The 26124-nt window shown below is 47.6% G+C and overlaps 1 protein-coding gene across 1 annotated transcript in view; it reads left to right on the top strand.

The window, feature by feature from the left end:
* Nucleotides 1–26124, top strand: part of phlpp1 (PH domain and leucine rich repeat protein phosphatase 1) — a 43483-nt gene that overhangs the window by 7323 nt on the left and 10036 nt on the right. Inside the window, exons 2-10 of the mRNA XM_029253503.1 lie at nucleotides 14364–14560; nucleotides 16336–16461; nucleotides 17211–17359; nucleotides 21322–21468; nucleotides 22102–22329; nucleotides 23490–23692; nucleotides 24059–24119; nucleotides 24323–24418; nucleotides 25500–25655. Coding sequence (XP_029109336.1) covers nucleotides 14364–14560; nucleotides 16336–16461; nucleotides 17211–17359; nucleotides 21322–21468; nucleotides 22102–22329; nucleotides 23490–23692; nucleotides 24059–24119; nucleotides 24323–24418; nucleotides 25500–25655 — 1363 coding nt within the window. The remainder of the gene's footprint in view (nucleotides 1–14363; nucleotides 14561–16335; nucleotides 16462–17210; nucleotides 17360–21321; nucleotides 21469–22101; nucleotides 22330–23489; nucleotides 23693–24058; nucleotides 24120–24322; nucleotides 24419–25499; nucleotides 25656–26124) is intronic.

Genomic DNA, 26124 nt, shown 5'->3' with positions numbered 1-26124 from the left:
CCATTTGATCGCAGAGCAACCAGACTGACTGTTGAATCGCGGCGCGAGTATGAGGGCGAGGCATGTCGAGAGCTGGCAGAACAGCCGAGAAGTGGTGAATTTCAGCCGCTTTCCGAGTGGTGGATTCACGTTCGGGTGAAATGGATGACGGGAAGGCAGTTAGAACCGATATGCGTCAGTGTGTGATCTGCAGCGCGGAACACAAGGCTGGTTAGCAAGTGACATTTTTGCTCCGCAGTCCAGTGTTGCATGAGATGGGCACTGCATCTGCTGTCATTCCAGTGCATACCCTCCATCCCCCCAGAGATGCTGAAATGTGAGGTTAGGTTAGCGTGGTGCAGTTTTCTATCAGTCGAAACACACACAAATTACAAGTAATTTAAAGTGCCCAATCCACCTGAAACAAGTCTGGACTATGGGAGGAAACCAGAGCAAACCAATGTGAAAACTTGGAGAACATGCAAACCGCACACAGACTGAGCCAAACTTGATTCCTCAGACCAAAAGCTGATAGGCACCAGCGCTATCCTGGAGTTGATGTTCTTCCATGTGGCATCATACCAGCTCCTGGCTGTCAAAGAGGAGCCGAGAGTGACGGTTGCGAAGCTCAGCATTCTGCAGGTCACACACTAATAAAACTCTGATGTGTTGTATTACAACACAGTAATACCTGAGTGGAACACAGATTCCAGCGAAGCGAGGGCCACCGTCTGTCGGATTTCTTTTTGCCTCCCTCTCCCACGTGTGATATGAGAAATAGCGCCGTAGTGCCAGCTGTCGCCGGTGGCAGCGAGCCAGTGTGCCGCTCCTGAGCGAGATGCGCGACGTGACAGTTTCAGCAGGGCGACATTTTATTGCTTTGATCAAATTGAAATGGCAAATTTCAATTAGGGAGATTCATTCCTTCTACAAAGGGAAATTTTTTTTTTTTTTTTTTTTTTTTTTTTTTTTTTTTTTACTCGCCCCCTTTTCTGTCACCCTCTTTGTTTCTCTTCTAAGATCAATCGGAAAGTGTGATGTCAGAAGCTTCACAGCTTACTGTTCTTACATGACAGCTTGTTGGTTTGCAGTGATTTGTGCCACATCACACTGTCAGATGCTTCCTTTGGACTCTTGGCTCGCTATAAAAAAAGTTCTTTTTGACCACGAGTTACTGGTAGACAAAATAATGCAGAGCAATTTTAAGCAGGTGATAAATGAGATGGATATGTTTGTCCTCATACTGGCCTGGTTGGTAGTGTCGTCATTACAGCAGTCACGTTTTATCTATAGGTCCTAGGTTTCAATCACCGCTCCTGAGGCAGTATAAGTTACTTACGCTGAAATGGTACAGTAAGAAATACAGAGCTGTGCAAATGGGTGAATTATCATACGTATCTTAGTGAACGAACCCAGCAGTGCCTTGGAGGAAAGTGTGTCAGATAAATTAGGGATGTACATTATGAAACATGGAATATCAAAGTCCTACTTTATGTTGTGCTGTGTCTGAACATGAAAACACACGGAGGTGAAGAACCTGTCAGGTTTCTGTCGTCGCAAAACCTGGATTGCTTCCTCCTGCTTCTCGAAGGCTGGGGATCGAGACAAGGAAAAAAAACGGCAAAACAAATTCGTATTAATGTTTCATCACAAATGTTTCCGTTCCCGGATGATCCGGTCGGATGACTCGGTTGGCCGATTCTCGGTCTGCGTTCTGCACGGTTAGCCGCCTGGTTGCCAGCTCCGCATTATGTAACATCTTTCCATGAATAATGGAGTGGCGTTAATGAGCAGCAGCTTGGAGCAAGGGGGGGGGTCCCTGCTGCCCTGCCGTCTGTCCCCTGCATTGTCCCTACAGCCAACATCTTGTCCTCGGGTTCTCTCTGCATCCCTGACCATGTCTTCTGGTGTGTATGGCCCTCTTTGACTCTGCACCCCTGGCAGCTATAAAACTCTTCTTTCTCCCTCTCTGGCCATGTGTCATCCACGTGGACCCCACACGTGACGCTGGTTCTTGCCAGCTCATGCTACCCTTCCAGTTCGTTGTTAAACTTTAAACGGAAAGCGAAAAAGGGAAGTGAGCAAAGCGGCGGGCGCGCACCGAAGCGCAGCACCTTGCCGTGCCTGCTCCAGTGTACTGCATCGCAAATGCCGCTTGCTGCTGCTCTTCGCACGTTCCTGTCCTGAGGAGTTTTTTGCTTCGGTCAGCGGTTGGGTGGCAGGTGATGCAGACAGTGAGGGTAGAATCACAGGTCAAACACACCCTGTCCCTCAGTCCTGCCTCTCCTAATCTCCAACCAGTCAATGATATTGATGACATTGCTTATAGATGATAGGCCAGCAGGAGGTGTAGTGGTTAGAGCTACTGCCTGTTAGTCAAAGCACCTGCTTTCAAATCCTATATCCTGTTCTGGTCCCCTTAATCAAGGTACTTAACCTTGAATTGACACAGTAAAAATTGCCCTGCTATGTAAATGTGTGAATCAGTGTATATAGTATACATACATCAATCTGTGTTTTGCCTTACACTTACATTTATTCGTTTAGCAGACACTTTTATCCAAAGCGACGTACATCTCAGCAAAAGTACAATTTATGCATTACATGAAGAGAAGGAGACATAGCTGCAGACATGAAAATCTCAAGCAAATCTAGTTCGTTACCTACCACTTGCTGCACCGAGGTTCATCTATCGAGTGGGTGCATAAAACACAGGATAGACAAATCCCGATACACTCCCATCAATTTTTTTTATTAAATATAAGGTACACAAATAAGCAAATACAATGGCAGAGTAGTGGCTGAATAAAGGTTGTATCTGGGGATGCTTATTGAATACAACGCGTGAACAGTTACACCGTAAATGAGCTGGAGAGATCTTGGGCGAAGTGGATCTGGAAAAGGTGAGTTTTCAGACCCTTCTTGACAGTAGACAGTTTCCGCAGTTTTGAGTGACGGGAAGGTCATTCCACCACACCGGGCCCAGAACCAAGAACCTCCGAGCTTTACCTTTTATGCGCGGGACCACCAAGCGAGCAGAAGTAGACGAGCGAAGGGGCCAGGCTTGGGTGTAGCGGTTGATCAAGTCTTGTAAATAGCTGGGAGCAGTTCTATTGATGCATTTGTACATAGTAACCAGGGTTTTGAATCTGATCCGGGCAGCTATAGGAAGCCAGTGCAGAGAAATGAGTAGAGGAGATACGTGGGAATGCTTTGGCAAATCAAACGCAACTCGTGCAGCAGTATTCTGTAGAAGCTGCAGAGGTTTGATGGCATTAGTAGGAAGGCCACACAGGAGAGAGTTGCCATGGCCTGGACAAGTAGTTGAGCGGAGTCAGTAGCGAGGTAAGGACGGATCCTACGAATATTATACAGGATGTATCTGCAGGGGGGGTGCGGTGGCGCAGTGGGTTGGACCACGGTCCTGCTTTCCGGTGGGTCTGGGGTTCGAGTCCCGCTTGGGGTGCCTTGTGACGGACTGGCGTCCCGTCCTGGGTGTGTCCCCTCCCCCTCCGGCCTTGCGCCCTGTGTTACCGGGTAGGCTCCGGATCCCCGTGACCCTGTATGGGACAAGCGGTTCTGAAAGTGTGTGTGTGTGTGTGTGTGTGTGTGTATCTGCAGGACCGGGTTGTGGCTTCGATATGTTGAGAGAATGACAGACTCGCATCAATCATTACTCCCAAACTCTTAGCAAAGGAGCTAGGTGAAATCAGTGAGTTGTCTAGTTTGATCAACAGGTTATGACAGCCTTGTACAAAGGTGTCGGATAAATTAATAAATCAAAAATGAGCAGTCATGGTTTTTATGCTTAATTGGTAGGTCACTGTGCATGTGCTCTCGACTCATGGCCTGGAAAGGCCTAAGCGAGACAGGCGACCTGCGTGGGTACACTGCTGAGTTGCTCTCCTTGATGTGGAAAATACGTGTTTCTCCGGGTAGATCTACGCACCCTTTGCTGTTACGGTGTGGCGCTTTGCAGCGGTCTCCCTCACACCCCGAGCTCCCTAGCTGAACGCACAGGTCCTGAATTTGAAGCTTCTGCTCCATTTGTGTCACCAAGAAACGTTATTAATGCTGAGGGGAGAAGCAGAAAGGCAGCCAGGCCAGCACAGTCCAGAAACTGTAAATCATAAGGAGCTGGTCTGGGTCACAGTCCTCAAGGGCAGAGTCCAGGCAAACATCTGCCTCCTGCCAACCATCAAAGGCTGCAATGTGAACCCTTGAACTCAAATCAGGTAGGCTGCTCTTAAGTGGATCTCCTGTTAGATCCACAGTAACACTTTTTTTGACAGGTGAAGAACTTTACTCATGAGGGGTGTTTCATGAAAGTCACATTCTGTTGTATCGGGGCTCTGTGTGACCTGCTGTCTTAAGGAGCACGTTTCCATTAGGTCTCCTGTCCCTCAACTCTTAAGCTTTCTTAATTGGACTTGTTTTAAAGCCTCATGTCTCAGTGCACAGGGGGTGTGTGGGTGAAGCACATGGCTGGCTCCTGGAAAAAGGTCTTGCAAAGCTGAAGCAAAAAGAAGTAAGCCCCTCACCTGAGATGCCTGTGGCCTGATCCTCCCCTCCTGCCTACTTCTGCAGCTCTAAAGCCTCCCGCAGCTACTTGTAATGGGCTTTGAGGCTCATCTCAGCCGAGCTGTTCTCCCTTGGGTGTGGAGCAGGCGAAAGTGCTGATTTCTCCTGCTCATGTGATCAGTTTGGGTGTATCGGGTATAGATGGTCATTTGTGTGCCAGTCTGCTGCTGAGAACCAAAGGTATTTTTAGTTCATTTAGGTATTGATTTCAGGTGGGAAGATTGATGTTCTCATGTCCGAGTGATAGACTCTGCACGTGTGAGAGAGAGCTGGCAGACTCACTGTCATGCAGTAGCTCTGCTGACCTCCATCTCTGAAAGCACTCGCATCCTCCTCGGAGCTATTTCTGCCCACTTGCCCTCACCGATTCTGCTCCCCGGTGCTGTCAGCTGCACCTACGCAACACGCTCCTCGTCAACACAGCCTGCTCCTAGCACATCGCTCTGTTACATCAGCGACAGCGGCTCAGCTCCACTGCTTAGCTGACTCGCCTCCCTGTGCTGGCCCAGCGATCCACCTTCCAGTCCTTCCCACCTCGCACACCGCCGTCTCTCCACATCCCATAGCGGAGTCCACAGATGGCAGCTGCTACCTCTCCATCTCTCAGATTTCAGCAACATTTGAGCCTGGTTCTTTGAGTCACGGTGGCTTTGCAGGTAGCAGTGGTGTCTCTCAGCTCATGGACTGGGGGTTCAAATACAGCTAAATCTGTGCAAAGTTTGCATATATTCCGGATGGCATAGGAATTAGAGTTGCTGACTTTGAACCCAAAGGTCACAAGTTAGAATCCCACCTCCAGCTGTAGTACTCTTCAGTAAGGTACTTCCTCTGTTCCAGTTAAAAAAAAAAAAAAAAAAAAAATTTTGTATTCCCAAATCACAGTTATGGCTATATATTATATGCCCATTTACCATCTGTGTTATGTGTTGCCAAATAGTCAGCTTCCATTTGTTGCTGGATAAATGAGGCCTGATGTGCTCTCAGGTCCACCTTTCCTTCCATAGGCTTGGTGTGACCCCGTGTCACTGCTATTAATAGATTTCTTATTAACAGGAAAGAAGCTGCATGTCTGCTTCTGGTTGCTTTAGAAAGTGTTCACTTCAGCATTCTGTTTTTCACGTTGAATTATATATTTTTCTGCTTCGCTTTCCTGAAGCAGGATGATTGGGTGTGCACCTGTGCGTGGTGCCATCAGTTGACCCCACGTGCTGGCGACATGTCTGTTGGCTCAGAGATCATCCTGTAGTTCTGCTTCAGCTGGAAATGGTACCAGGGTTTCTCTTCTGTGTTACCGCTTACTATTTTATGTAATTCTTAAATGCGTCTCATTTTTCTAACCCTCAGATCTGCACTGCACCTTGCTAGTGTCCCTCAGGTGTGGGCAACTCTGGCAGAATTGATCTAGGTTCATAATATTTTATTTTTTCATTTATATGACACATTTCTTCAAAGCATCTTGCAATGTTTGGTTTGTATGCTAAACTGTTTACACAGATTCACCCGTTTGTACATTACAGGGTAATTTTTTACTTCAGGCTAAGTACCTTGATCAAGAACACTACCATGTGTGGGGAACTGAACCCAGGTTCTTCAATTTCAAGGCAGTAGCTCTAATCACTGCACTCCTTGTTGCCCCTATTATAGTAAATGTCTAGCAAATGTAACAAGCTTCATTTTGATTTTCAAAATTAAAATCCTATAAGCACCTAACATTTCCTTTTTTGGTGCTGTTCACAGTAGATTGGATGAGCTGATGAAAGTGTGTTGTTACTCGACAGCTTTTTGAAAAGCATTATTCACGAGTGACAGCCTCTGGCTGCACGCCTTCCAGCGCCCCCATCTCCATCGAGGAATAGTTGGAACGGCTCCTACTCTGATGCTGTGTTAGCTGAGGGTACTTCATGGGCACTGTGGGGCTACCTGTGAGGTTGACACCATTAGTTCTGAGCTGCCCTAGAAGGTGTGGTGATGCAATGAGGAGTGGGATTGCCACAGAGCCTTTGCACATGACACTCAAGTGACTTTTCCAGGTCTTCCACTTAGAGAAGGTCTTGCTGGCCTCCTGAGGTTGCTCCAACTTGCGGTTATACAACGTGCCCCCACTCCTGTCAGCGGACGGGTGCAGAACTCGGTCAGTCCACCAGCACGTGCCTGCTGGAATGTGTGTCGGGGCTTCTGGGTATTCTGCCTCTGCACTCACATGGCACTTTCGCTGAGCTGAGACTGTGTGTGAGTGAATGAGCACGTCTTGCGTGTAGTGAGACAGGAAATTATCAGCCCTTCTTCTTCTGGTCAGTCTATCTCTTGTTCCAGGTCTGGACAGTAAACCCACATGGGATTTCTCATGCATACATCCCGTCGCAATATGCCTCCATTGCAAGGCCTGTCCCGTTGCCAGAGTGAACAGCTTTCTAAGGACTGGTGAAGCAGGGCTGAGGTTTAAACACAGGTCACTGGGTCATTTGGAGCCTGGTGCAAGGAGGCAGTGATGCTACAGGACACTGTCATGGCACAGACTCTGTAACCAAAGCCAAGGAAGATGTCGAGGACATTACGTCACTCATTTTTGTTAGCTATGCTCTCATATTAATAAATGAGTGAATGATATTTTAAAAGTGATTGTCTGCATTTAGAGCCACATTTTAATTATATTTAATCGTACGTTTAGCTGATACTTTTCTCTAAAGCAGTTCATGTTACCCTGCTAAATAAATGGCAGCTTAATTTTTACTATATCCACTCGGTCATTTCTTTCGCCAAGAGCGAGAGAAGCAAGGATTCAAATTCGGGGCTTTCAAGGCAGCAGCTCTATCAGCTGCACTGTCTACTGCTCATATTGGTGGTAGTTATAGTACTGCCATTGATTCCTCAAAACTATTTTGTAAATATACTAAAATGCCATATCTGTGAAGAGTTTATGATGACAACTTTATCACCAATGCCTTTCTGCTGAATAAATTGATGAATAATTGCGCACAGGTGTCAGTTGAATAGTAGAAAGCACCTGTTTGTCATTGGTGTTACCAGTGGGATCATTTTGGAGAAGTGGTGCAGACAGATGGACAAATTGCAGGCTGCTGATGACTCTCGCTGCCTGTGGCACCCCAGTCTGCTCAAGGGGTAATCCAGGGCTCAGGGTGCCGATTGGGGGCAGCATCCGCAGAGCCCTGGCCCACTCCCAGGTCTGTCACCCCCGCTGCGTAAAACTACAAATCGGCAATAAGAGGAGAAGAATCAGGCTTTTTCCACGTGCCAGATGTCCTGGTTGGATGACAGCGGTGTCATTGGAGGACAGCAGACCGGGGGGGTTGAATCTGGTGTGTGCGCGTGTGCGCACGCACGCACGCAACAGTGACCTTGTGTGTCTCTGCTAAAGCCATGAGCACTCTTTAGTGGTGCACACCTGGATAGCATTTCAGCAGCTGTGGCCTCAGAGTTCTGTATGAGAGAGAGGAGACCCAGGGGAGCTTGTGCTTTCTCCAGAGGCTACATTTACTTAGTTTGAAACCCTAATTATAAAATGGCCTCATTAGAGAAAATGATACAGACGTCCAAAGGCTGGCCTTCATGTGCAGCAGAGGTGAGTGAAACTGGGACCCTGGTACAGCAGGTACTTTGTGTCCCACCTTTTGCTTGCAGAGGATGTCTAGGTCATCGGGGGAGCAGGACAATGAGCGGCTGGGAAGCGAGTAGTCTTGCTGCAACCAGCTCTCTGCAGAGATGGAGTCTTCTGGAGTGGCTTAAAACAACTTGACAGTTTCAAAGTTCTACAGTTATGATGCAGATTTAAAGAAACTTGTTTCTGTGAGTGAAACTCAGTTCTGTGTGGTCACGTAAGAAAGGATAGCAGGTAGGTGCACAGAATGAAACTCACTTTTGTCGGTTGCGTACAGCTTCCTGCTAGTAGATGCTCGCCTTTCCCTTTGAGAGCTTAATGGCAGCTAGTGAGGAACGTACAGAGACATGTAAAATTATCAGTAGTTATACACAGTTCCCAATTGTGTAAGAAAAAGCTGAAATATATGGGAGGAGGAGACTGAAGAGAAACCTGTCGTGGTCCAAGGTGAACTTGCAGACCTCCCCTCCACCGAAAAGTAACGTTCCAGTTACAGAGCAGGGTGGCGGCTGCAGCACTCCACCTGCCAAGGGTCACACTAGGGGTTTGGAGGGAATGGGCAGTTGGCAGGAGTACAACACGTACGTGTGGTTATTACACATGGCAGCACAAACTGACATACTTTACGCTGGGGTCTCTGGATAAATACTGAGCTTTGCTTGGGAAGATAATTCTTCAATTTTTGGGTGGATTATCGTGTCCTACCCAAAATGTCATGTAGAGGATGGTGATGTGAGAACGGTGTCTGCGTCTGAAATTCATAATCAGTGTTGTTGTTTTAGAAATGTAGGTCTGGATATTGAGGTTCTGAAGGCTTTAGCAGTAAGGTGGGCTGTGGTCCAGCATCATACTCTGCAGGGGTCTCCACACGGGGATCGATGATCCTCAAAGGTGTATGGCACCCTGTTTGGACCGTGGGCCATGAGTGTGCCGCTGAGCCCGGTCTTTCCCTCGTCTCTCCGTCAAATGGGACATGTCCGTTGGCTTCGCTGCCGTCCCACCGAGGAGTCTTGACATGTTCCAACAGCTAATTAGTGGCACAGATTGGAGAGGAAATGGAGGAGAAAACAAGCGAGCCTCTCGTCTGTTTCCTGGAACACATCACCCAGAGCTGCGCTGAGGCTCGTTCGCTGGCCATCGCCGGGATGCTTTACCTTCAGCTCCTGACCTCTTGCCCTTTCTTGCAGGGGCAGAAAAAGAACCTCCTGAGAAGTCTGGCAAAGTGTTTTCTTCACTTGAAGTATGGAAACATCTGTGAATTTTCATGAGCTAATTAGAGCGCTAAAATGCTGCTGACAGAGGACTAAATTTTCATAAAGTTCATTTACTGTAGGAGTGTTGTGCCAGTGAATTCCCTGAGAAAGAAGGGCTGGCTTTTTCTGTATACTCTTGTTACCCTTTGCTAGGAAATATTCTAGCTCAATCACCTCATAGTCTAGTGCATCAGAATAAAAGCACCTGCTTCATCGAGGTTCTGATGGCAAATGAAAAGTGAGTGCTGGCCTATCATCTTATTGTTGCCTGTCAGTTGCTTCAGTTGTTGAGTTTCCTATATCTTTACCCTGGCAACAGTTCTCGTGGCCAGTAGCCAAAGGACCATTGCCAGAGTAACTGCCGATGCGTTCGGCAGTCCCGGTACCTGTACAGGTGGTGGTGTGTGACACAGGAGTCCTGCTTCAGCAAACGATGTACGCCGTGGGGTGAGTATAGAAGTGCCGTTGCCCAATTCAAAAGTACCGATATGCCAGTGATCTTTGCTTCGTTTTCCAGGATGTGGCCAGATGGGCAACGTAATGGTCATGTAATACCAAAACATGAGTACATTTAAGCATCTCTAGTGACAGCTTCCTTTGTGTTTAAGGGACCAGACTAGTGATAGTGGTCATTTATGTCCCAGCTGCGGGTTTGTGGCCGCTGGACACTTAAAGGCTCTGAATAACCTCAGTAGATACTGAAATGGCGAAGAACACCCAAACTATACACCTGAGCTGCTGAAAGGTGTCCCACAGAAGGGGTCGCCCCGGCACCATGCGAGGAGTCCCTGTGATCCTGTGGTTTCTGCTATGTGGAGGCTACCTCGGGGCCCGACAGCAAAACGCATTCCCCTCAGACCAGAGGGCTCCGTGGCAATTTGTAAAACGCACCACAGCAATCAGCCACTGAAGTGATGCAGAGACACAAAGTGTCCTGATCACAGGTGTTACACACCTCAGGATGTGTCAGCCAGTCAGAGGCTGCAGAGTTATGGGTATTTCTAGCTGTCAGTCAATCAGGGATTTACTGTGGACAGGCCAAGGCCTTGGGGTCCTATATCCTTCAAGCTCTGTCTCAGCACTCTGCTGGGGTGCTCTGCACACACTGAGGGTGTTGTGATTTGGAGTCTCCCTAAACAAACTGAGTGTTTCTGTGCAAGCAGAGGGTTACCAGGGGTCTTTAATATTCTTCTGTCTAGGGAGGGAGCCATAATATGGAGAGGTTCCAGCTGGCATCCCTAAGCTGCTTTAAATAGCTGCTCAAAACCACTTCTTTGTGTCGTCCGAAGAAAGAGATCTTGTTTTGTATCTTTGGGGTTGAGCACAAGAGATGAACTATTCAATAAAATGCTTGTACAGTGCAATGAATGTGAGTGGGTGTGTCAAGGCCCAGTCACGTGGTCAGCAAATGTGACAGGGTTACTGGTTGAACATTTCCCCTTCTGATTTTTATCTGTGTTTACATTTTATTCGTTTTCAGATTATTTCTGTAGCTTGAGAGAGAAGGGAAGGAGATGAGTCTTCAGGTCATAGGGCACAGATTTGGGGGTCCAGTCTGCACCATGATGACAGACAATGAATGGGAAAGGGCAGTTTAATACCATTTTGTGTGTGTGTGTTGGCATTCTGTCCCTACCAGCAGGTGTCAAGTGTCGTGCTGAATGCTTTGGCCTATTACGTGTTTAACAGGTTATGCTGTTTCGATACTCCAGCCTAAATTCTCTTTATGGTTGAAGACCAGATGCTCCCGAGTGATATGTCTCATTCTGCTGTGACAGGGCATCAGGTACGATGGAGGACATCCGTCATGGAATCGCCGTTAAAGGAAAGGCAGCTTTAACAAATTACTAGCCAGTTTCACAAGACAAATCCAGTAGTATTTCTTTCCACCCTCACTGATTCACAGCTGGATATCAGTTCAACAGCGAAGCCCTGAAGCTGCAAGCGGCCACTGTCTAAGGGACGTTTCTGCTCTCCAGCAGCAGTATTTTGGCAAAGCTGTTGTCGCTGCGTCCAATTTTCCCATTATTAAGGCAAGAATGAGGGAGGCCTTGGTTGATGCCACTTAATCACTGTCAGATTTATTGGGGGGGGGGGGTGTGTGTGTGTGTGTGTGTGTCCCTCCATGGTTATAAAGATAGCAGAGATCTAATTTGACATATTTAGGCTAAGAGGTTTTGAATAATTTGCTGACTTACCGTATTCTGAGCTGCCAGTTACTGCAATGTCAGAATGAGCTGTTCGGTGCAGCAAAAATACACCCCCCTTCCCAGCAGCCCACTGGGAGTTTAGACATTGCCCATCAACAGCTGAGAAGGTGATGCTGACATTTTGCACTTTGAGAAGACACCAAAGCCTGTTTCTTTAGTGCCTGTTTCACCCTGGATGTCATATAGAATGTGGTCAGATGCTAGTGACACACGTGGACCTTACTGTAAGGTTTGACCTGCCTCCTCCAGGTTTTTCAAGGTCTCTAGAACCTTGTGGGAGGGGCCTAGCATACTCTTGCAATGGTTTGAGTTTGTGCTGCAGCCATGAAAGAGGTTCCGCCTGAATAACTAAGCACTGTTAGTGTTCACCTCCACATCCCTCGGGGAGTTCTCTTACGGAGGTGAGTGGGGCTGGCCCTGCCCCTCGCTATTGCGTGCTGGGAAATGTGGAAACAACACAGACGGGGTGCCGTAAAGAGAGATTGACGGAGTGAGAAATGCAAGCAGACAGAATGAGGACGACAGAAATGAAAGGATGGACCGAGAGGGTCAGCACAGGAGAGCCAGCTGGCACCCACAGAATCTGCACTGTTGTGCCTACTTTATAGTAAATACAATATAAATGTAACCAATTGGTACAGCTCAGAAACAGGGGTGCGGTGGCGCAGTGGGTTGGACCTCCATCCTGCTCTCCGGTGGGTCTGGGGTTCGAGTCTCGCTTGGGGTGCCTTGCGGCGGGCGGACTGGAATCACATCCTGGGTGTGTCCCCTCCCCCTCTGGCCTTACGCCCTGTGTTACCGGGTAGGCTCCGGTTCCCCACAACCCCATATGGGACAAGCGGGGGTGTGTGTGTGTGTGTGTGTGTGTGTGTGTGTGTGTGTGTGTGTGTGTGGTATAGCTCGTGTACATGGCTCCTTGGGTTATGAACAGTTTGTGAATCTTTAAATATGCAGATGTTTGTTCACTTATCTGTTTTGTAAAACTTAAGTCTGTAGTAGAGCAAACAGTTCTGTTTGCACGCCGTCAGTAAATTGCAATACAGCCATCCCTTGATTTACGATATTAGTCTGTTTCAGATACTGAAAGCCTATTACCCTTTGTTTTAAATGGGGGAAAAATAAGTTTCCAGCCCACCCAAAATCCCTGAACAGTTTTTCTAAAAATACCTAGAACACTCTAAAACACCTATATAACTGAACCCATGATTTCAGTGCAATGTAAAATGCTCATATGTACACACATACTGCTCCAGAGTAACTTCCATTTTTTTAATTATTCATTTCTCAAGCAATAACGTAAGATAGGATCCACTATCTCACATTGTTTGTGAACAACTTCCTAAAACTCCGCAGTGTTGCTAAATGTTCATACATACCTGAGAAACAAATCAGCAAAACTTTTCCTGCTAATTGCTCTGCTGTCTCTGCAATCATTCAATCACATAACACACCCAGGGGCAGCTGGTAGCATATTGATTAGTGCTGCTGCCTTTGGACCCAAAGGTTGCAGGTTTGAACCCCACTGCCAGCTGTAGTACTCTTGAGCAAGATACCTTAACTAAAACCTTGATATAGTAAAAAAATTATCCAGCTGTATAAATGGGTAAGTAGTTGTAAGAAGCTTAACATTGTAAGTTTCTTTGGAGAGAAGCTGCAAATATAAATAAGACTGTAAACACACTGATGGAATTTCATATACTTTCGTAATGTCCCGCTCCGTTACATCAGCGCTCACATTCTTAACACACCAACATACGGCAAGATCTGGATGCAGACACATCAGTTACAATAAATTGCCCTTCTTCCTTTCTTACACATGTCCAAATTTCATACTTTGGAAAAATTTTGTTAGAAATTTCTGTTCCTTAAGTTGAAAATTACATTTGCTGAAATTTTTTTTTGTTGAAGGGAGTTTGTAAACCAAGGGATACTTTTATAAAGCACCCAGACAGTATGAATGTGTGGCTCCACCTTAATTGAACTCTGTTCCTCAGTGTTTACAGCTTGTGTCTGATGTTCCTCTGTCCAGTTATCAGCAGTGCAATGATGAACATTGCGCATGTTTATGGGTTTGGCGTTTGTCGAGAGCACACTTTTTCAACCATTTTAGTTTTAATGTAGCTTCGAAGTAGAAAATTGTAATTTTTAATTATTACAGTTATATTTGCGACCTAACCCTTCACTAAATTGACCTTTACCGATGCAAGCAAAAGGAGTTGCATGCAAATTTCAAGTCACACTTGTGTTTGTAAGATGAGGAGCCGATGCATTGCCCATATGTGCCCTACTTCTGCCGTGTTTTGGCCAAGTGTTCCGTTTGCTGGTACCAACTCCCTTATTAGGGACGGTCTTACTTGCTTAAGATCTGCTTAAACATTCAACAGCAGTTATTGAAGTTGTATTCTGTGTGGACTTGGCTCCATACGCAAGCCAGCAATGATCACATGCTCATTTTGTTTGTTCTAGTCTAAGTGCTGGGTCTCAACTTCACGTTGAATGTGTTAGGAATTAATGCACAACCTGTGCTGTGTGCAGAAAATAAACCCTTAGAAATGGTTTCAATTGGCATTTATCTCCTGTGTCTTAAAGGTGTTTGTGTGCACTCCTGTGGCCAACCAAACCGCCATGGAACAAAAATCATAATTTTTTTTGCTTTCCGTGTTCAGGTTTCCTTCACTGTACTTCTAGGGTTGGATGCTAATGCTAGCTTTCTGCTGATTCCAGGAAAGCCCCACAGCATCGAGAGTTCCGAGCGCGTCCAGCTGTCTGGGACCTACAACGTCCGCAAGGGGAAGATGCAACTGCCCGTGAATCGCTGGAGGCGACGGCGGGTCATCCTGTGTGGAACATGCCTCATCGTCTCATCCGTCAAGGACAGCCAGGCCGGCAAGATGCACGTTTTGCCTCTCATTGGGGGGAAGGTAAAGCCGCTTCACGTCTCCTAGAGCATCTGTTCAGTTTGTCCTCTGTCTGCTTTGATGGCTCCCAGATAACACGGATGCACAAAGGTCCGTTGTCTAACCGGAAGCTAGTCTCTTAATGATGCTTGGTGGAGTCGTGTCGGAGCACAGTCTTGGTCATGCCACCATACTACTCTGGAACAGTGAGCTTTCAGTGTATGTTACTTATTTTCACTCCATTGCCCACCATGCGGTCCACTTCAGCCCACTTCCCGTCAGAGAACATCCAGAATTTGCTGTATTCTGTCTGTCATTCCCGTCTGCTGGGATTCAACAGAACCTGAGGCCTTTTTACACCCTGCTTGTCCATCTTTCTAGAATCGTATGTGGCAGGTTCCACCCTCTGCCCCTCACGTTCCCAGAACAGGAGCTCTTCGGGGAAGGTGTTCTTGCTTGAAGAACTGTCACACCGTGTGTGTTGTTTGTCTGTGTATAGGCGGATGCAAAAACCCCAGCACTTGGGATTGTTACCATGGCAGCTGAGCGTTGGCTTCTCCATCAGCATCCACATTGTTTACAGGTTTCTCGCTTTTGTTGCTTTTTCATTAATTTATTTCTAACAGAATTGCTACTGGCTACAAATGGACGTCTTTCTTCCTCTCTGTGTGCAAGTATTCGACTGAAGAGAACGATGGAGGGCTCACATCGCTGTAGCCAGACCCAAGGAGTTATAAACTGGATAAATAACTAAATAATTACAGTAGTACTGGGCCTAAGATCTTCATTTTTATGGTTTTTATTATTTTTGCATGAGGTTTTTAAAAAAAAAAAAAAAAATTATTTTGAAAACAATGATCATTGTAGTCTGATTCCACAGCCCAGTGTCCCACAAACAAATTTTCTCACTCCATGTTTCATTGCTCAGCCAGGAGTGACAATAACAGGCTGTAAACACAGATCTGCCCCCACAGTATCTCTGGCTGCCATCAACTGACTGCTCTCACAATCTGTCACCAGGAGAAAAATGCTCCATTTGTCACTCACACAAAACAAACACACACAACTAGTGCGAGCAAAGCGTTTTATTGAGCTTCAGTAGAAAGCCAAAGTCCACTTCCTTATGGAAGTTATTCTGTGGTTTCACCTGTAAGTCTTGGGTCATCTGCTGGTCATGTAGAACACAGGAATGTAATGGGCTGTCAGCAATGTCCTCTGAGGCATGTGGGCTTTAATCCGAGCCTCCACTGAGTGCTGATAAGGAGCTCCTTTTGTTGAAATGCACGCCTGTGGCGACAGCAAACAGTTACGCTTCTGTCAGAAGAGCTTCGGTTCACGATTCTTGGCTGCAGCATCCAAGAGGTTGCTGCGGGGGGCTGCGACTCACAGTGGCAACAGTTATAACAATAATTCGTCTGCTTTACCGCTTTGGAAGTGCTTAAGATAATAAAAACTGAACACAGGGCAAAGGGTAAGGAAGGTTTGTGTGTGGTGGCATGGATGGTACCCATGTGCACACGCCATTTTCCTGCAACACGCTACTCATTCTTGTTGATAGGTGGTTATAGAGAACCGGGAGATCTGTGGGAACACCACGTCTGTCAGCAGGGAAAAGCGGTAAAGGAGTCCTCCAGGTCCTCAGTGTGTTTAAAGGACTTAGCTGATGGAACTGGACAGCAGTGTGAAAATGCTTAATGCGGTGCTCTGTGTGGATGGGTGGGTGGTGTGCTCTCCTGCTGGTGTTTATGGTGTGTGTGTGTGTGTGTGTGTGTGTGTGTGTGTGTGTGTGTGTTCAACAGGTGGAGGAGGTGAGGAAACACAGTCACTGCCTGGCCTTCAGCTCATCCGGCCCCCAGAGTCAGACATACTATGTGAGCTTCGAGAACTTCACAGAGCACCTGAGGTGGCAGCGCCAGGCTTCCAAGGTGGGTGGATCAGTGCACCTCAATGCGACTGATGAAACAGACAGACCGGTGCGTGACCACAGCTCCGAAGTTACTGCTATGTGCTATTAGATGTGCTCGTCCTCACTCAGTACAAACTATTTGTTCCACATTCTTAAACCCGAGGCCTACTTTATCTGTGCTTTTGTGAGCAGCTCCTCTCAGCAGCCCAAGTAGGCCAACTCAGCAAACCTATTTTCTAAAATTTTCCAGTGACAACCTTGTCACAGAGCCACATCGCCGCCCAGAGGAAATCTCAGAATAGCATCTTGAAGCTGGGCAGTAGAACTGAGTGTCGGTTGTTGTGGGCTGAGCTGTGCTTCCCGATTTTCTGTTCATTTGCACCCATGCACCAAGCATACTTGCTTACAAATGCTACAGGCAACTTAGTCACCAGTTCACTTGAAAGAGATGTCTTTGGACTGTGGGTGGGGGGGGAGACCAGAGGACCTGGAGGGAACCCGTGCAAAGATCCACACAGACTGAGATGGATATGAATCCACATTCAAATCCTTTACCTGCTGGAAATGCTAGCCCAGCTTATTTAATAGAAATGGCAGTGGAAGCTTTCTGGAACATCTCCAGTCTTTAGATTTTTTTTCAATGTTGTCCATTATGGAAGACAAACTTGAATATCGGCACGCAAGTTGTAGGGGCACTTGATTTATGAGCAAAGTGGGTCCTTCCCCCTGGTTTAACTCTGCCTCCCAACTCGCTTCTCTCTGTGTCAGATGGTGTCTCAGCGCATCAGCTCAGTGGACCTGTCCAACTGCAGCCTGGAGCAGCTACCCCCAAACCTCTTCTACAGCCAGGACCTGACGCACCTCAACCTGAAGCACAACTTCCTAGACGCCAGCCGCAGCCTGGTGGAGCTACAGAGGTATTGCTCCACCCCCCAGTTTCCCAGCTACCCCAGCTCTGCTTCCACTTCATTTTGTAGAATGACTGGGGCTGCAGAAATAGACCATTTTTAGTGTTGTTTTAGTGTTCTCTCTTTCATTCCCTCTCATCATTCCAGGTCACTGTATCTGTCTATACATGTGTGTAAGAGGCTGTGTACCTCTATCTGTGCGTGCGAGCCTCAAACGTGGCAAACCGGGCAGTGCTTTCCCGTACATGGTCTGGCCCTGGGGCACGTTTGCTTGTTTGATTCCTTCCCCTTCATCCTAACACCGTTTGCGGCTTTCAAACTCCTTTTCAACAAGGAGTGTGTCTCAAGGAGACGCAGGCAGACAGAGAAGGCCAAGCCAGTGGCTACAAGGCTCAGGAGCTCTGTGTGTGTTTCGGCCAGCCATGGGGTCCCATTTGATACTGGCGATGAAAGAGCAGGCTTTTGATGTGTGTGTCAGGGTGCTTCGTGTGCAAAGTGGGGCTTTGCAGCAGTGCCAGAGCATTGTTGTTGTATTGCAGAAAGGCGCCCCCTTGTGCATATGGCAGCATGGAGCGTCCACAGCTGGTTGGTTTCCAGAATGCAGGGGAACAGACCCCAAATGTAACTTGGGAGGCAGCAGGAGCCTTTGACACACTGATCATAGGTTAGCTCTGAGCATCTCCACTGCATGTGCCAGACTGTGGGATTGGTGGTGGGAGGGTCCTGTTCTGACTCTGCCCCTGACTCCTCCCAAAGGATCCTCCTAAGTCTGTATGTCAGGCAGTTAAAAAGCCCCAGCATGGAAGCCCCACCCCACGCCTGACTGCTTATGATCCTGTTCGAGACCTTGGCCCTGCAGAGCACTTTGTAAATGTGTGCTCTGTACTGTTTGTTCAAATCTTTTTTGTTTGTCTGAGTGGGTTTTTCTGTAATCAGTGGAAACATTTAAAGCGGCAAGCAGCCGTTTTCAGCCATAGCTGTGCTCTGCATTTTTGCTGCTTCCCAGTCCCAGGAGGGAAAGAGAGCTATTGTTTTGGTTTGAAGAGACCTCAGAAAGGTTCTTCAGATTCACGCTACTACACCACCAGCAACCCATCAGCTTTCACCTGTACCTCCTCTCTTCTGGAGCGAGACGATCTGTCGCCACCCTCAGGCCCCTCCCCACCCTGTCCGGAAGGATTATAGAAGGAGAAAAAAGCAGAGCGCATAAGATTAATCCCAAGGCCTAAGAGATGAAAATGATAGAGACGGCTTTTAAAAGAGAGTTTTTATAGATCTCAGCCTTCCGTGAATTCAGTCTGTGATGGCTTAGTCCTTCTGTGGCGCCGCTCTGCAGGAGGCACTCTGACACACTCCAGGGTGAACCGTCCTGGGGGTACTAGACCACGGTTTATGGAGGAGGGGCTGAACAAGCTTCTCAGGAGGTCCTGCATCTGGGGATTGTTCACTTACTCAAAACAGATGTTTTACTTTTTCCCCAAGTCATAGAGCTCACTGCACTGAACACAGTTGGGTTTACAGGTACATGGGGATTTTGCTATTATTATTAACCCCATCATACACTGCTAGGCATAATTGCATCAATTTACCTTTTTGGTAAACCACAGAAATTTTTGCTGTATCAATCCAAGGTAACTACCTTGATCAAGGGTACTGCTGCAGGGCCAAGGATTTAAATCCCCATTTTTTTTTTTCAGTTAGAGGTATCACCTTGAAACCACTACGCCACCTACTGCTGTGTCCTCTGTGAGGTGCGCTGAGTAAAATGGCAGGACCTTCTGAGACTCGTGTAAATATGCAAAGATTTGAAAACTGTGTCGTTCCTCAAAAGGCCGGTCCTGATGTTTCCGTTAAATTAGAATGTTGTATCTGAGGAGGGTTAGAGCTAGACTCTTGCTGTCAGTGACCATCGGTCCAAAGTCATAAGAGTGCACAGAGCATCTGAATCTCTCCACTGGTTCTGCATCCTGCCTCTCGGATCCATCTCCCATCATTTTCCCGCAAACAGCCATTGCTCACACTGTCTGAGATATGGTTTTAGCCTGTTTATTTTTTTCCTTCCTTCAGTAGGTTGGCACACAAGGAGTCCTTGCTGGGTCGCCTGTGCTCTGCCACTGATTCCCCCCCCCTTCTCTCCTCACTCCACTTGTTTTGTTCCCTGGGGACACAGCCATTTCAAGGTCCTTTACTGCACAGTTATACTGTCATGAACTTGAACACTAGACTCAAGGCTGCCTTTGAAGGAAAGCTCCTGGAAATTGCATCCTGGTTGATGGGAAGAATGTCTGCTCTTCCTGGGAGCTAAAAAGGAACATGGACACTGCAGTCGGTGCAGTTGCATTTCTGCTGGAGTTGGTGGCATGCTGGTCTCCCACAAGCTAAGTTTGCCTTGATCAAATGGGGGCAAAGATGGTTCACTTTGAGCCTTTTGTCTCTCCTCTATGCAATTGTGATTCATTTAGCTGGGCCAAAACTCAGCCCGATGACAAATATCCACACCTTGTCGAACTGCTGAGTCTACTTAGAGAAGGAGAGAAGAGGGAGAGCTCTGCGTGTTTGTCTGCGCGCGCATATGTGTGTTAAGCTTTCCCATGTCAGTTATGTGTTTGACGCCACAATGAAGGGTGACTATTATAGAGACAGTGTACTGTAAACCTCCAGGAGTTTCCATTCGGTGCGTGGCTCTGTTTTGATACTAGGTGTGTAAAACGAAAATCAGGTGGTCCAGAGTGACACTTCCGGAGCAGGAATTGGACACCATGGTGAATTTTTGATCCTGGTAACGCAGGTGCGGATGAACTGAGCGCTGAGGCCCTTCTTGCCCTATACAGACCTCTCTTTGCACTACACCCGTCTGATTGGGGGAGGCCGTCCCTGAGGGATTTCCCAGCAGCGCTGGTGTGAATACTTGCTTTGATTGATCGGCAGTGCCCAGCATGCCCTAATGTCCTGATTGATGAGACTCGAATGCAATAGGGAGAAAATCGGTCTGACACTGGAGTCCATTGGGAAATCAGCAGAGAAGGTATTCACATCCATCAGTCCTCCTATAACCAGAGCTGTTGTAGACAACCAATCTCGGTGACCTCTGGCCCCCAGGTAGTCTCTGACATCACTGGTGGATAGAGTTTAATTCTTTTACTTTGTTACATACATAAAGTCTTCTTTTAAAAACTGACAGTTACCCCATTATTACCCATATACAGCATGGTAAATGCCATGCTTTGACTTTATGTATTCCAGCAATACCTTGTGGAAAGACATACTGAAAATCTGTTGTCACAGCCATCAAGATAAACATTTAATTTCTGGCTAAGCATTTACCTCTTTTGCAAAGGAGCAAAACATGTTTGGCATGTTTGTGTTCCTTTGCTTTCCTGGTGCAACACGTTGTGGTGCAGCTGGTGTAGCCGCTGCACTGTTTTATGACCTCTACTGAAAAGGAAAGGGCAGCCACTCTGTGTCCTGCCTCTCCACTGCCACTTTGTCTCTCTCTCTCTCCCTCCCTTTTGCTCTCCTCCTCCATTTCTTGGTCCGAGAGTCTCACTGATCTAGCCTCAAGTTTCCTGCAGCGTTGCCAGTGATTTTAGTTTGTTGTTTGTGTATACTTTTTGCGTTGTGCATTAGTTCGCTTCCCACAGTGTTTAATCCCTTCCTCCGCGGCTCCTTTTCAGGCTTTCCCAGACGGAATTAATGTTAAGCCTTTCTAATCACAGAAATCCAGTGCTCATCTTTAATGTTTTTATGTCCTTGATAATTAATGACCAATTGAATGAATATTTTGAAACAGATACACTTTACCGTGCCTTGTATTCATTGAGGTTTGTACACACACTTCTTCGGGCTGTGTTTGTGTGTCACATTGCCAGGGTTTAATGTTGAGCGGTTGCTTTGTAATTTAAGTGCAAGGGCCTCCCCTTCGACTCTGCCTCCAGTCGGCAATGCTCTTGGTCTCTGTCTCACACCTTCAGGTTCTCCAAGCTGCGCAGCCTCAACCTGTCCAACAACCACCTGGGCCACTTTCCCCTGTCCATCTGCAGCATCGCCACCCTGACCGAAGTCAACCTGTCCTGCAACTGCCTGAGCTCCGTGCCTAGTGCTGTAGGGGATATGCGCAAGTGAGTCCATGGGATCAGAGGTCACCACCCTGGGCCTGTGCACACTTAGTCACTTGAGCATGAGGTGCAACGTCACTTGCAAGCACAGCACATGACTGACCCACATTTCCTCAGCATAAACTGCTTAACTGGACTTGAGTGTACAGCTCTTTTAATGGCTTTATTGTTAGAACGGGAAACACCTCCCTTTCGTGTATGCAGCTGGATATGTTCCGAGAGTATGTACATGTGCGGCATGCCTCCGAACTGCGAGCGCTGAAGGAACCATCTGGAATTCTGGTGGATTGTGCGGACACGTGCGGTGCTGTTGCTTCCAGTGCCCCCTACTGGGAGCAGCTCCATTTTCACTGTTCTCATTTTAATTGATTACATCCGCTATCATTTATTCATTTTTCTGACACTTTTCTCCCAGGCTACTCGGAGTGTGAGGTTTGTACTCTAATCACGTACACTCATTTACTGAACTGACCCTATTGCAGTAAGTAAAGTGTCAACAAGGGACATATGGTGATACCTGTGAAACAGTTAAAATAATTGGATCTTTTTCCTTTTAGAAGGTTGATATTGTGGGGAAACAAAAGGATTTGAGTTCCAGTTAGGGGTGAACTTGATGAGTCATTTTTCCTCATGCAGCCTGCAGACCTTCCTTTTGGATGGAAACCGGCTGTCAGACCTGCCGGACGAGCTGGGTGACCTTCCACAGCTCAGCTACCTGGGCCTCACCTTCAACGAATTCCGCCAGGTGCCCACAGTGCTGGAGCAACTGGGTGCCGTCGAGCGCCTCTGTATGGCGGGAAACGAGCTGGGTACCCTCACCCTGCAAGCCTTCCGCCTGCTCCGCATCAAGCACATTGACCTCCGGTACACCCATTTTGCACAAGACTCCTAAAATCAGTTTTTTTTTTTAAATTGTCCATTGGTCAGTTCACTGTGGTGCACTTAATTTATTCCTTTTTTTTTTTTTTACAGGCATTATGTCACAAAATGATACACAGGTAGTTTTGCACCTCTCAAAAAAAAAAAAAAAACGTTCTTATCTTTGTCGGGGGGACTGAAGATTTCCTGACCCCCTGTAAGACAGCAAAGTGGAGCTGCAGGAGATAAACTGTGTTGTACAGGCTGTTGTGGTGAAATGTGCTTCTTTTGAATTGGAGGTTAGGACCGGCCCATCAGAGTGCCGGTCCCAAAGACGGAGCTGTACTATGCAGCCGTGTTTTAGGGCAGAGCTAATGGCGAATGGTGTGCTGGAGCAGCCCAGGTTTTGCTCACTGCAGCATACGTCGTCCTGGGTGACAGGTGGACAGTGACGTGTAGCATGAGCAGCCATTGAGGGGTGTGAAGTCATAGTAGCATGGGGACAAGCTCTAGTCCTTCTGGACTGAAAAAGAAAGATGAGCGGTAAAATGCGAGACCATTTTGTATTCCCTGAAAGGGGATCGTGCTCTTTGACAGCGCAGCAACACCGTCCCGAGGGTAGACGGTGACGTGATAGCCTTCTGCTCTTTTGTGGATTTGTCAATCAGCTGTGGCTTGCAGATTTCAGGGCCAATGTCTGTGTGTCTTTCAGCACTTCAGGCTCGGGCACACTAAATGTGCATTTTGTTTTGTATACACGCATGGGTTAATAAATGAACGCAGTGACCTTACTAGGTACTCCTGGTGCAGTGGCGTGGTGCTGTCGCCGGGTAAGGTGAGACTGTCCGTGTGTAATGCTCCCTGGTGCTGAAGTGTTTCCTGTCTGGAGGAGCAACGTCTTGTCTTGGTTATTGAGCCCTTGAGCTGATATTCTGCCCTCAGTGAGGGTGTCGGACATTCTCTTTTCTTTTCAGCAAAAATATGTGTTTAAAACTGAATTTTTCATTAGTCCAGGCAGCCTAGCTCAGCGAGAATGGGCTGGTTAGTGGACAAAATAGGGCGTCCCCCCAAGTCCACAGCTGGCTGTCATTTTCTGGGCAGGTGGAGTGGGGGCTTCTCATTTTGAGACATCAGCCCCTCTGATTTTCCCTTCCCTCCCCACACAGGCTAAACCAGATCTCCCAGATGGTGCCCGATGAGCCTGACTTCCTGCGGCATGTGACTCACCTAGACCTGCGGGACAATCAGCTGTCAGAGCTGGATGCCTCGCTCTTCCCCAAGCTGGAGGTGTTACACTGCGAGAGGAACCACCTGGGCTCACTCAAGCTGAGGGGCACTTTTCTCAAGGGCCTCTATGCCTCCAGCAACGGTGGGTTCACACCTTACAGAGAACATGTTTGACTGCGTGCAAAGTACAGGGTCCTTTAAATGGGCATCCCTGTAGCTGGATCCTACAGCAGGTGGTTTCTTACGATGCAAAATTCCTGTCCCAGACCCCCAGGTTATTGTTCCATGTTGTTGTCATGTCACTGTCTACCAGCTAGACCTTGCAGAGCCACTCGTCCTCTCACTGCTGCGCGGTGATTGGGGGTATAATCACACATGACTTTACCGTGACTGGTGGGATAAACACACTTGGCCTGGCTGCCCAGTGCTTCTTCAGGAACTGGATGTGTTGAACCTCTTGGCCCTGTCTTGTTCTGCATGTCTTGATGCTGAACTGGTTTTTCCACAGAGATCTGTCAGTTGGAGATCTGTCCCATGCCCAGTAACCTGACATACATGGATGTATCCAGGTGAATCGATCATCCTGCCGTCCTGCCATCACTACTTTCTCTTTGCCATTTTATTCTACTTTATTATCCATGCTCACTAAACAACACTGCCATCCTCACACCACCTTATGAGGGTTTGCTCAGGCCTAATAATGAGGACTTATTTCACTCACAGCCCTGTCTTGTCCCATGTCCCAGCAGTAATGACTGTCCCTCTCCTGTAGGAACCGCTTGGAGAGCCTCCCTGAGTGGCTGTGTGACAGCAAGAAGCTGGAGGTGTTGGATGTCAACCATAACCAGCTCTCCCAGCTCCCTGAGCGGTGAGTGTTGAGAGCGGAACTCTTGCTCTTTGTCCACCATGCCCTACTTACCTCTCGTCTGAGCCCAAAATGCCACAACTGATGCCACTTCAGCCCCACCCTGCTTCACCTCCATGCGTGCTTAGTATGAGCCTCTTGATTCACCCAGCCCTGCAAACAGAGGCCTCAGGCCACTGGGCAGAAGGTCACCAAAGGGTATTGCCATGACAACAGGAACCCCTGAGAGCAGGAACCTAGATGATATCGAGCCATAATGAGCCTCCTGCAGGAGCGAAATGTGATCCACTTAAACCCCTCCATCCGACCCCATGTGCTGACTCCAAGGTCCAGTTTGTAATTAAAGGCCCAGCTGATTAAGCGTTCTGCTCCTCCTCCTTTGTCCATGATCTCGGCCCCTCCTGTCAGCCTGGCCTTCCACGCTGCTGCTGACAGCACATCCTCTTGTCCTGGTGTGTGTGTGTGTGTGTGTGTGTGTGTGTGTGTGTGTGTGTGTGTGTGTGTGTGTGTGAGAGAGAGAGAGCGAATCCTCACCCCAGCAGGACAGATCAGCACCCATTAGCATAAATGACTGTGTTAACGGAATGATGTTCTGGGATCTGCTGCCTGACAGCTCTTGGCTGACAGGCTCGCAGCACAGTAATTGCAAGTATGGGAACACAAATTCGTTCCCAATGGTACAATGAAGGTCTTAAGGAGCATTAATGTAGAGAAGATGAGCAGCGCTGTGGGTATCAGCTGTGAGCAACACTTGGTGCTCATCTGCATCTTGTCACACGCTGTCGATGGTCTGGTCCTGCTGTCAAAACAGAGCACAAAAAGTTCAAATTTTGCTTCTGTTTTAAGTGCAGCACTTATGAAATGCCAGTCAGTAAAACCAGGTTTTTAAAGTGAAGAAATAAAGATTCAGCATTCTCCAAACAGTGACGGCATTTGCTGCAATTTAATCATTTGATTTTGTTTTTTATAGTCACTGTCAGAAACATGCTTTATTTGCTCTCCTGCTTGGACTCTTTCTCCTTCCTGCCTTTTTGACCTTTTGATTCATCCCTCTTTCTCCTCTTCTGTTTGTTCTCTTACGTAGACTCCTGTGCAGCGGCAGTTTGCGGAAGCTGCTAGCAGGGTACAACCAACTGCAGAAGCTACCGGAGAAGCTGGAGGGCAGCCAGATGGAGGTGCTAGACATCCAACATAACCAGCTCTCGGAGCTGCCGGCCAGCCTCTTCTTGAAAGCTGACAGGTAGACCCTGTTGTCTCCCTCTTCCCCTCTGTAACAGCTCACTGTCATAGTCAGCATTTGCGGCACTTCTTTCCTCCACATCGTGTTTGCGACTAAAAGGAAGTCTCGAGTTCTGCTTTCAATCCGCTAGAGCTAGAGTTGCCCTTTGGTGCTGGAGTGGAAGAGCTCAACCCCCGACATGGAGAGTGCCACTCTGCTCAGGGTGGAGGGTCATTACTCTTCTTTCTTTGCACTCATCTGTAAATTGGTGACAAGACACAGTAATTATTCAGGAAACACTTCTGGGTTGTAGGAACACTGCAGTAACATTGGAGCTGTTCCTCAGGCCACAAGGTTTTCTGCTCAGGAGACATGACGCGTTCCGCTCTTTCGTCCCTGTCCTGCACACACTTCGTTAAGCCCAGCTACTTGGGAGGGAGGCGGCAGACAGAGGAACATAAAACATTCAGTCGTCTGCAATGTGGGGCAC

The sequence above is a fragment of the Scleropages formosus genome, chromosome 7 (genome assembly GCF_900964775.1).
Source record: "Scleropages formosus chromosome 7, fSclFor1.1, whole genome shotgun sequence".
In the NCBI taxonomy this organism is placed as follows: Eukaryota; Metazoa; Chordata; class Actinopteri; order Osteoglossiformes; family Osteoglossidae; genus Scleropages; species Scleropages formosus.
Note: the sequence above shows the minus strand (reverse complement) of the source record. Positions and strands in the feature narration are given on the sequence as shown.